This window comes from Triticum urartu, chromosome 5A, assembly GCF_056163025.1.
Source record: "Triticum urartu cultivar PI428250 chromosome 5A, HENAU_Tu73, whole genome shotgun sequence".
Lineage (NCBI taxonomy): Eukaryota > Viridiplantae > Streptophyta > Magnoliopsida > Poales > Poaceae > Triticum > Triticum urartu.
Genome location: NC_141877.1, coordinates 643,280,414 through 643,292,256, shown reverse-complemented (window position 1 = coordinate 643,292,256; position 11,843 = coordinate 643,280,414). Strand labels below are relative to the sequence as shown.

Below are 11,843 nucleotides of genomic sequence, written 5' to 3'. Positions count from 1 at the left end.
GCCTTAGCTACTTTTTGAAAACCCACTTAAATCCAGAGTTTTGCAACCATATGTTCGGTTATTTAGCTCCCCAAGTTCCGTTAGAAATAATTGAGTCCATCTTATTATGAACAACTTCATTCCAATCATCAACATCCGGAGATGCACATGCCTCTGCAATAGACTTGGGAGTGTCGTCCACAAGGTATACAATGAAATCATCACCAAAGGATTTTGTAACCCTTTGTCTCTCGCTCCTCACAGGAGTTTCATCATTATCCTTCTCAAGGACTTCCTTAGGTGATTGTTTGAAATACTCATCAGATGTACTAGAATCATGAATTATCTCAAAAGAAAATCTAGCAATGCTATGCATATCTTTCATAGTAAATATATTCTCAATAAATGTTGCGCCACAAGATTCCATTATAGTGTCAACATGCTTATCGGGTACCTCGGATTTAACCACTAAAAACCTATAAGCAATGCTCTGTTGAGCATAACCTAGGAGGACACAATACACTGTCTTCGGTCCGAGTTTGTGTTTCTTAGGAATTGGAATATTGACCTTTGCCAAGCATCCCCAAGTGCGCAAATTAGAAAGTGATGGTTTTCCCCCAACCCACTCCTCATAAAGGGTTTTCTCTTTATTCTTGTTAGGAACTCTATTCAGGACATGACACAAAGTCAATAAAGCCACCCCACCATGCCTTAGATAAATCAGTAGTGTCTAACATGGCATTCACCAAGTCACAGCGTGCGGTGTTTCCTCTTGACAACCCCATTTCATTGGGGATAATATGGAGGCGTTCTCTCAAGAATAATACCATGTTCCTCACAAAATTCATCAAAATACTTTGGAAAAATACTCTCCTCCACGATCGGACCTAAGACACTTGATCTTTTCTCTCTAGTTGATTTTCAACTTCAGATTTGTAGATTTTAAAGTTGTCTAAAGCTTCATCTTTCGTTTGCAACAACTAAATATAACAAAATCTAGTCGCATCATCAATCAACGTCATGAAATATCTCTTTCCACCTTTTGTCAACACACCGTTCATCTCACAAAGATCAAAATGTATGAGTTCTAGAGGTGCCAAGTTTCTCTCCTCAACAGTCGTGTGAGGCTTTCAAGGTTGCTTCGATTGCACACAACTATGACACTTAGAACCTTTGGCAACAGTGAAATTCAGAATTAAACACATGCTCGATAACCGAGATATTAAACAAAATTAATATGACATAAATAAGAGTGACAAACACTTGCATCATCATTAACACTAGGAAAATTTTGGTTTACTGGCTTATCGCAAAAATCTGAAAGGAAAAAGAGGAACAAGCCTCCACACTCATAGCCTTTGCCTAATTGTCCAAATCTCGACACAATTACTTTATTCGACTCTAAAACTACCATAAACCCATCTGGACGTAGAAGGGAGCCGCCAACCAGATTCTTGTTCATAGTAGGCACATGTTGCACGTTCCTTAGCTGCACGATCTTCCCCGAAGTAAACTTCATATACACCATGTGACTCATTCCCCAGTAGAACGGATGAATCTGTTGCGACTGGTAAGAAGTGAACAAAGAGACGTTAGCACACACGTGAACATTAGCACCCAAATCAATCCACCACGAAGATGATTTAAATAATGAAAGACCAATAGGTAAATTACCGTACCCATCAGTAATGCTAGTGATCACCATGTTTTGACAATCTTGGAGCTCGTTTCCCTCCGCGGTCTGCACGTTCTAGGCATTCCTTGGAAAAGTGTCTGAACTTCCCATAGGCGTAGCACTCTAGCTCAGCCTTATTAAACTTCTTCTTCTTCTTCTTGAAGGTAGTAGTCTTGGTAGGCTTGTTGAAAACAGGCTTGTTCTTCCCTTTGTTCTTATTCTGCGGGTACCTCTGCACATATTGGCGGTAGGCTGAACCTCACCTCCTTTCTCAATAATGTCTTTAGCACGAGCTTTCTCTTCAACATCAAGAGATGCAATCAGATTTTAACTGATATCTTCTGTTACTTATGTTTCAGAGTTGTGGGAATTCCTCCATGAAGGAGGAAACTTTGCAATCATGCACCCAACAACAAATTTGTCGGGTAGAACACACTTAAGGAGTTCCAGTTCCTTCACAATGCATTGTATCTCATGAGGTTGTTCAGCCACAGAACAGTTATTCACCATCTTGTAGTCGTGGAAACTCTCCAGATGTACAGTTCACTGCCTGCATTTGTTGCACCGAATTTAGCATTTCGTGCATCCCATAGTGTCTTTCCATCTTCTATGTGCATGTACACATCACACAGATGGTCGGCAAGAACACTCGTAATGCATCCCACAAACATAGTATTGGCTTCCTAGAATTTTCTCAGATCTTCCTCAGACATTCCCTTTGGAGCACTAACACTAACGTGGAAAACTTTCAAAGCAGTAAGCCAGAGCGCAGTCTTCATCTGCCACCTCTCTAAGCGTAAACTTATCCGGCCTCAGTGCATCAGCGAATCCAGCCATAGTTAACTCAGGAAATTGCTTACAAGTAGGTTTTTGGAATGTTGGAATATTAGGCGAGTTCATGATTAAATCCAGTAAATAATTCAAGACTAGAATAGAGACTAGGATGAAATAATCTAGCAAACTAGATGAACAACAAAACCTGCATAGCAGCATCACACACGAAGTAGCAAGTACCGAGAGAGACATGAACAGAACACAAAGGACGCACTGCTCGTTAGTTGTTGCAGGAGCGACAATGTTGATGACGACGTTGGTGGCGATCTGTTGTTGACGGCGATGAGTAGCATCGTCCGACTTGGATGGAAGACGACCCGTGATAACGAACTTGAGTAGTCGCGCAGAGCGCTTTCCAAAAACCTAATTTGTCCTCTCTTGGTGCGGGATCACAAGGAGAAACGGTTCTGAATACCTGCTCTCCCGCACGCCGATGCAAGCCGGCGTTCAGGATAGAGTAGACTACGATGGTAGTGCAAGTTGCAAGATGAGGCAAAGCCCTAGGTGATTTCGGTGTGCCTTTGGCCGAGGCCGGTAAACAGTATATATAGTAAAACCAGAGGCGGTATCGTGTCACGATCACAATCTCAAACCGACTTGGTTTCCAAGTCTAACCTTACCGAATAAGGAAATAATGAACTTGTTTGTCAAGACAACCGAAAATAAAACGGCAAAAGGAAGCCGCGCCCCTGCAAGACAACGGACCGGAGCCCGGCGGCGAGGCCGGTAGATATTATTTCATATGTATAGAGGGTATTCATATACTATAATATGAATCAAATAAGATATGGATCAAAGAAAAACTACTTCTTCTAAATCCTAAATTAATAAAATAAAGAAGTGAATTTTCAAATTTTAAATAAGGAATAAATCACGTATACATCTAAACAACCTTGAACGAGCGAGCGCACGCGTGCATGCGGCCTTATCTTCCTCCCCATGACACCTCACTAAGTGTGATGTAGAGAACCCACTCTATAAAGAGTTCCAACACTTCCTCAGGTAGAAATGTTGGACTAAACTTTAGCACCACACCAGCACTTGCCATTTTTCTCGTGGGTTCATTTGAGATTCAGAATTTATGAATGGGCCAAGCCTATTTATTCTAACAGTATTTAGCTGATGGCACGTCTCTTGGAGCAACGCGGTGCCACTTGAAATAGATTCCTTTACTCTCTACCGTACGTGTACTCGCATCGATTATGGCGTCGAAACGCGGAAACTGTCCATGATTGTCGATTCCCTGTCCCTGCTGCAGATGCTCGAAGTTTGTAGCTTGAAAGGTTGTGTCAACGCTACACGGAGCTCAGCTACGCGTCCGAAAAGAGAACATTATAGTGTTGTCCACCACACAACCATCGATGATCTCCCGTACTAAAAGCCCCACTTGATAGTGCACATCTGGGCCATGAAGCTATTCCCTATTTGGGGCATTAACTTGACTCAATTTCGCAGCAAATCTTAACCTAGTAGTTAGTTTAAGGAACTTTTGGATGGTCCCGAGTCTAGTTGGTCCTCTGTGCGACGATCGAGTGGAGGACTCGAGACTTGACAGTTGGTCCTCGCTGCGTTGACGGAAAGTCCGGCGTCGTCCATCCCGAGGACTCCAGTCCGCCGATCGCAGCACCATTGTCGCAAACATTTCTTTCCTACTATATTGTCTGTACTCCCTTCATCCCATTATGTAAGATGTTTTTGGATACTAATAGAAGATAACCTAAGATGCAGCTAATTTGATCTCTATATTTTTCCAGTCAAGCTGAAACGCATGTAGAGGAGACCACTAGTCTAAACTGAAGAACGAATGAAGCACTTGGAAAATTCAGGCTCTGTTTTGTTCATTTGCTCGCTGAATCGGTCATGGAGAAAATAACGAGAAATTGGCGGAGGCTTCCAGTACTCCGACATGACACGACCGCCTGTCTGCTACTGCTAGTTAGTGTGACGACGTTGCTAGCTAGACAGTACTACCATTGAAAGTCCTTAGTTTCAACAGGAAAAAAGGAGGTCGAGGTCAAAGCGAGGACCGCATCCCTCTCGAGTCGCCTTCCCGCGGGCGACTCGGAAGGGCTCCGCCGTCGCCACCGCCTAATCCCTCCAGCGCCCTTCTCCCCCTCCGCCGCTGCCGATGATCGGCACCGGGCAAAGCTCGTGCGTGCGACGGCGGCGGCGGAGGGTCTCTTCTCTCGTTTCCGGATCTGCGGCGGCGCGGGCGTCCTAATCCACGAGGTGTGGCCCTCCTGACGGTGTGGCGGATCCCGGAGGCGGCGGTGTACGGGTGTCCAGATTCATGGGTGTGGGACTCCCGTCAGCGTGCGGGCTCCCGGCGGCAGCGGGATCGATCGACGGCGGGCTTGGGTGATGGCGTCGACCGCGCGGTGCCGGATCTTGTCGCTTGCGGCGGATCTCACCACTCCGGCCTTCGTGGAGGAACCTGGACCAGGGGCGGCGGTCCTGTTAGGCATGGCGACGGCGCACTCGGCTAGCAACGTTCGCGGGGGTGCATGGACGACGTCTTGACCGCGTGGGCGGTGAGTCGCCAGTGGATCTCCTTCGCGCTGCAAGCTTTCTCCCACTGCACTTGGTGGCTTACGATCGCGGTCGTCGGCCTCGGTGCGTTCACGGGGGCTGGTAGAGGTGACATCGGACCGGAGGAAACTCTGGATGACTCGTTCATCCCGGCGGTGGCGACGACCAGGGTCGCCGTCTTCCTACTTGCAGGCGCCATCGAGGTTCCTGCCCTCCACCCCGACCTCATGCCCGGGTGAAAATTCCTAAATCTCCTTAGATTGGGCGGCGGCGGCACTGTGTGTGTCGTACCCTTCTTGAAGGCGTCGCTTGGGGCGTTTGGGTGCTCCGTTTGAGGAACTACAGGCGGAGGGGATGGGACCAGTGGCAGCAGGCGGTGTTTCGCGTCGGAGGAGCGGTGTGGCATCTGGCACGTCGACAACGGCGGGTCTCAGCGGCATGGAGCAGCGGGGTCTCGCCGGTGGGCATGTGAAGATGAACGAGCGCAAGATGGTGGCGTTGTCTGGTGTCTTGGTGGTGTCGACGGCAGCTATACCGGACAAGGTAGATGCAGCAGTACAACACTGAAGATGGATTGGTGTCAGGTGGTTGTGGCGGCCTCATACCCGGCAGGCGTCCTAGTTGAGGAGCGCGCCGGACTGGTGGGTGCCCCATACCCGGCAAGCGTCCTGGTTGGGACATCAGGTCTTAGATATTAAGTTCGGTTGCGAGGTCTGTTTGATATTAGGCTCAGACTATCAGCATTCCTACAACAACTGGATAGGAATAGTGATGGATGTTGCCTCGACGGTGATTTTAGTCTTACTATTGTATGACTTTATAAGGTTTTGTGTGAATAATTAATAAAGTGACTGCATGCATCATTCAGATGCAGAGGCGAGAGGTCCTCCTCCGTTTTTTTCTTTTAAAAAAAAAGCGAGGACCGCAGTTACTTGGCCAAACCGCGGAAAATACTACCCCCACAGTGGCTCGTTGTGAGGCGGTCAACATGGCTGTGGCATTCTGTGGTATCCCGGCGGTCTGCTCTCTACGTTCCGGTCCACAGTACTCGCTGCCGAACCGATGCATGAGCTCGACGCACCCAGAAGAACGAGTCACGGCGGCATGGATTCTAGGGCATTTGCCTAACTAGTATACTAAGCACTACACGTTTCTTCGCGCGCCGTTGATTATTAAGCTAGTCGACGCAAGTGATCCATCTTGCATCTTGCATCGCATGCATGAGACAACGACGACGACGAATCTCTAGTCTCCAGGTCAAGCGTTCACATTTTCGGCCCGGCAAGCTTCAACCGAGCACGTACTAGCTTGGCTTGGGTTCCTCACACTAGTTGTCAAGACGACCAAAGTCGGTCAAGATGACCAAAAGGACAATGGGAGCCACACAAACCTATCCTAGCTAACATTCATAGAGTCATGAGTCATGACCTAAGCTTTTCTGGCAATCTGCACTGCATGGTATAGGGTCACCGGAGATCGGAAATCGCCGAGATACTTTTCGCCATCCTCCTTGGTCTGGACTCATTGCATGGTATAGGGTTGCCTTGCCTGACCAACGGACAATCTCCTACACTAGGTTAGTCAAAAAAAAAAATACAAGGTTACGCCCAGAATTTGAATACATGTGGATATGTGGCCACCTTCGAGCCGAGGAGAAAGAAGAAATATAATTGCGAGCAACATGGACCCTGACCCTAGCATCTTTTAAATTGAATGTGGCCTTAAATAGGGCTCAGTTAAATGACATAACATGTAAAAGAAAAAAAAATTGCATGAACCTCAACCGAAAAATCTCACGGATGTAACATCGACCGAGACTTAGTAAGACTGTTTTAAATTTGGAAATGATCGCCATCGCGGCCGATCCAACCGGCTAGTTTATACTGCCAGATCCAATTTTCAGTTGACGTGGACAGGCAGCCGAGTCATGTGTTTCCATACGATGAACGATGTGGACCTGCCTCATTAAACCATACTTCGCTGTAATTGAAAAAAATAATCGCATTCGGTGTTAGTTGACGGCTGTGCTAGCTTAAAGTAAGATTGTGCGCACCTAATGAGAAAAGCATACTATTTATTTAGTTTTTACATCAAAGTTTAAAAGGCCTTCCTTTTCATCCGCTTGGGAATTTTCCGAAAAGAATGTGTGAACCCTCTAAACCCTCCGACTCTGTATTGAGTGGTGCACACAATAGAAAATTAGTTGAAGAACGCCTTTTATCGTTGTGTGTTTAGACTATTGATCAGATGTATACTGCACGTAAAGAAGTAATTGAATCGACCTTGACCTATGGCGGCTGCTCTAGCCTTTTTTATGCAGACACTCTAGAGCAATCATTCTACGGTGAATTTCCGTTAATAAAACAAATGTTTATTACAAACAAAAACAGAAAGAAAATAAAGCTAAGAAAATGCTACTTCTGTAGACTAATGTAAAACGTTTTAGATCACTAACGTAGTATCTAACTGTCATTTTATCTAACATGGGAAAAGCAAAGGAAGTAAGAGTATCTACAACCGGACCCCTCAAACCCGTCTCAAATGCCCGGGCAGGCCGCCGGGTCACTGCCCGGTCATGATTTTTTGACCTAGACGGACCTCTCAAACGCCCGGGCTGACCGGCACCCCCCATATCCAGCCTACATATGGGGCGGATATGGGGCGCACGCACGCCATGTCGGACCCGACAACCCCACCCCACCCCAAATTGCACCAAATCCCCCTCCCCCCCCTGAGCTGCCGGATCCATTTGCTCTGTCCTCTGTCTTTCTCCTCCACGCCGTCCGGCTCGCAGCTCCGCCGCCGCGCCCGCTCCACAACCGTTCCCGGGCTCTCCGCCGCCAGCTCCAGAAGAGTGCTCCCATCCTCGCCACGGGGGACGTTATCGTCAGCCCGGACGCCATCGTGGTACGCCCAACAACTCTCTGGCTCCGCCTTGCGCTTGATGTGTTCGGCACATTGACCGGCCGGAATTATTGTGATTTTGTTAGTAAATGATGGATTCCAATGCTTCGTCGGACGAGGAGTATGGACCGACGGAGCTTGACCAAATGATTCAAGATGAGTTCTTCGATTCATCGGATCCACAATGGCAACCAAGGAAGCAATGCTTGAGTTTGGCACTTCAAATAAATTCTATGTAAACACTATGTATGCTTGATACCAACATTTGTTATTTACGTGTGACATTGTGGTGCATGATCGACGTGCGTGTATTTGCATGGATTTGAGAGTCCGATTTGAGATATGTGGATGCACGGAAGGAAATATGAGGGCTTGTCCGAATGCACCCGCGGGCATGCCGGACGCGTCCGCGGGCGTTTGAGGGACCGGATTTGCCTAGCCCGGTTCTAGATGCTCTAAATCAGCCCAAGGATGCAATCCATTGATCAAGGCACTCTACCCTTGCTTTAGTTATGCATTTGAGAAGATCTTGCTCCAGTTGAATTTCTAGGAACTCACTCAATGATTTCTATCCTTGAAGATTTTGCCATTTTCTTTTCATTCATATGTTCCAACAACCCGAGAAAAGTTAGAAATGATCCACGCATGACAATCCCTAGAAGCACCCTTCCCTTGATTTGCCGCTGATTTCCTCTTCCCATCTCAGATCTCGAGTCGCACCTCTTCTCGCTACCTTCTCTTTGCCACCTGAGGCTGCTGTGGGCTAAGCCACACGGCTGCCAAGGAGGGGGCGGAGGGGAGGTCGTTGTGTTCATGTAAGGTTCCTCCTCCGGGGTAGCTCCTTACGGTAGCGTGGTGGATCAACGGGTTCCTTCAGAGTTGCAACAGCGACGACTTGGAACCCGGTAGTGCGGCAAGGCTCACCTGTGTCGGGGTCTTGGCGGCGCATCTGTGGCTTTCATCGGCGGTGACATAGAGGTTGCTCCATGGTGGCATGGTGTGCATCCATTTGGGTCACCAGACGCAACTTGCAGGTGTCTTAGGCGACACGTGTCTGGATGCTAACGGCAGGTGCGGAGGTTGCTCCCTTGGAGGTGCATGGAGCTTTTACAGGAAGCCTTGAGCCTGAATCTAGGCTCAGGTGGTCTTGTGGACGGCGAGGGACACCTGGCCATGGCGGCGCCGGAGAACGGCAGGCATGGATCGGCCTCGGTGTCTGGCCAGTCCCAGATGTTTCCATGTGTCAGCATTGGTGGGCATCGCGCACAGGTGTTACGCGGTAGTGACAACGCATACCGGATTTGGTGTTGGGTTGGTGTCGTGTGGAGGTGATGAGAGGCACATACCTTCTCTCCCGCACCGGCATCTTCAAGATGCATCTAGCGGAGATGGCTGCTAGGTATTGCTATGGCGCGCTCGGTAACCATTGGCAAGACGACTATGTGGTACTGTTGCGAAGGCGACGTGATGGTGTCACCCCTTCCAACATCTTCTTCTTTGTCTGGCTTATTCTATGAGAGCTAGCCAGTAGAATAAAGGGGGGTGAGACTGATTTCATGTCATCCCATGCATCTAGATTTTCGTGTCGTGCCATCTGCTGCATAAGTGCACCAGCGTGTACCCCCCCCCCCCCCCCCCCCCCCCCCCCCCCGGGCCTGGGTCTGCGGAAACGGCAGATTTGACCGGTTAAAACCGAGCAAGGCTCTAGGGTGGTTTAAGTTTCGTGCACGTGTGGACCAGTGCCTCGTGTGGACAACAAGTTTAGGGGGGTTGTAGACCACCAAACACACCCTAACATTATGTTGTCGCAATATACTAGCATCAAGCTGTTGAATAGTATATCTGCAGATGCAAGATAAACACGGAAAGTGCACTGAAGTAATCACTACCAATGTAATGCTTTAAAAAATGGAGAGTAGTAGCAATCTTTCGAGAAGCTATCCTACGAGTATTTTATTTATTTTGGCTAAAAGTCCTAGCCTTTAGGTTTTCAAAATGGAGAGTGGCACAAGATAAATACAGTATATGGGCAAGAAGAGACTCTGAAATCTGAATGTGGAAAAGGATGAGGAAAGGAGTCAATCTGTGTGACTTCATGAGTCTGCAAACACCAAATCTAAATTAAGTAAGGCAGTGATTAATTTAGTGGTGAGTAAAGCCGGCAGAAATCCATTCGATCTTGCGTACCGAGCTAGAGCACCGGTCGCTTTCTCCAATGCCAAGAAACTGCGACCCCTTTTCTGCAGGAAAACGCGTAGGTTGGCATCACTTTCAGGCTCTATATAAACCACTCCGACGCCGGCCACCACCGCCGCCTTCATCATCCAGCCACTTAGCAACTAGCAAGACGAGTACAAGCCACTAGCCAGTAAGCTGTAAGTAGATCGAGCAGAGCAGCAGCGAGCAATGGCAATGGCAGTGGCTGCGTCGACCATGGAGGTCGATCAGGACCTCCCCGGCTTCCGCTTCCACCCCACGGAGGAGGAGCTCCTGGGATTCTACCTCTCCCGCGTCGCCCTCGGCAAGAAGCTCCACTTCGACATCATCGGGACCCTCAACATTTACCGCCACGATCCCTGGGATCTTCCCGGTACGTACACATCACAAGAAACATTGTCACAGTGATCGACCGATCGATGTACTCCTGTATGAGCAGCGAGATGACAGAGATGTGTGTGTGGATGTGCAGGGATGGCAAAGATCGGGGAGAGGGAGTGGTACTTCTTCGTGCCGCGTGACCGGAAGGCGGGGAGCGGCGGGCGGCCGAACCGGACGACGGAGCGGGGTTTCTGGAAGGCGACGGGCTCCGACAGGGCCGTCCGGAGCACGGGTGACCCCAAGCGGGTCATCGGGCTCAAGAAGACGCTCGTCTTCTACCAGGGCCGCGCTCCCCGGGGCTCCAAGACGGACTGGGTCATGAACGAGTACCGCCTCCCTGACACCGGCGCGGCGCCGCCCAGTGAGGACACGGTGCTGTGCAAGGTGTACCGGAAGGCCACGCCGCTCAAGGAGCTAGAGCAGAGAGCCTTTGAGATGGAGGAGATGAAGCAGAGGCCCCGCGGCAACGGTGGCGCGGCCAGAGCGTGCCCGGTCCCGGCAGCCGGCGATTTCTACCTGTCGTCATCCGACGACGCCCGGGACAACTTCCTGATGCCCTCCTCCTCCTCCTCGTCGGTGGCGCTGTCTGGCAACAGCAGCAGCCACGACGCGCCCATGGTAGCCAAGAAGGAAGCAGACCTGGCCACGGTGGCCGTGGAGTCGACGTCGTGGCTTCCGCACGCGGCGAACGCGCCCTTCAGTCTGCAGCTCCCGGCCGTGAACCCACCCTGTGGCTTCGAGCTCCCGGCGGCGAACCATGGGATGTCGAACATGTGCAGTCTGCAGCTACCGGCGGCGAGCCAGGGTGTGGTGGACCTACCCAGCCTGCAGCTCCCGGCGGCGACCAACCATGGAGTGTTCGACTGGCTCCAGGACCCGTTCCTGACGCAGCTCCGCAGCCCGTGGCAGGACCAGCATTGCCTGTCCCCCTACGCCCATCTGCTCTACTATTGATCGATGGACTGGAGCTGGTGACGAGCTCACGGTCGATCTCCAGAGGCGAGCTCAAAGCAGAGTTGATGGTAATTAGCTGTGAATTCGGTTGTGCATCGCACTTCGAACCTAGACGTTCACCCAATGTTACTTTTGTGCGTTTTAGCAAGGTGGTGATGTTTAACATGACAGTTGCAACTAAGATTGCAACGAATTAACATAGGAAACTGTCTTGTGTTTGCCAAACTTCACAAATTGGAAATGACTGGTATCTTCTTTAATACTCCCTCTGTAAAACTGTTTATAAAAAGCACATGCTAAAAAATTGCCAAAATATACAACAAAACACAGACTAGAATTGCATTGGTAGCCAACCAAAAAAATACCTATA

At 49.3% G+C, this 11,843-nt stretch overlaps 1 protein-coding gene across 1 annotated transcript; it reads left to right on the top strand.

Moving 5' to 3' along the window:
• Positions 1–10,244: 10,244 nt before the first annotated feature.
• LOC125506335 (NAC domain-containing protein 22) lies at positions 10,245–11,604 on the top strand. Its single transcript, XM_048671177.2, has 2 exons — positions 10,245–10,511; positions 10,611–11,604. The coding sequence occupies exons 1-2, from the start codon at positions 10,328–10,330 to the stop codon at positions 11,471–11,473; spliced, it is 1,047 nt and encodes a 348-aa protein (XP_048527134.1). The 5' UTR covers positions 10,245–10,327; the 3' UTR covers positions 11,474–11,604.
• Positions 11,605–11,843: the final 239 nt, after the last annotated feature.

What these genes read in the sequence shown, in the direction of transcription:
- LOC125506335 (XM_048671177.2), top strand. Translation starts at nt 10,328, where the DNA reads ATGGCAATGGCAGTGGCTGCGTCGACCATGGAGGTCGATCAGGACCTC. An exon ending in CGATCCCTGGGATCTTCCCG is followed by an intron (nt 10,512 to 10,610) that starts GTACGTACACAT and finishes GTGGATGTGCAG; the next exon opens with GGATGGCAAAGATCGGGGAG.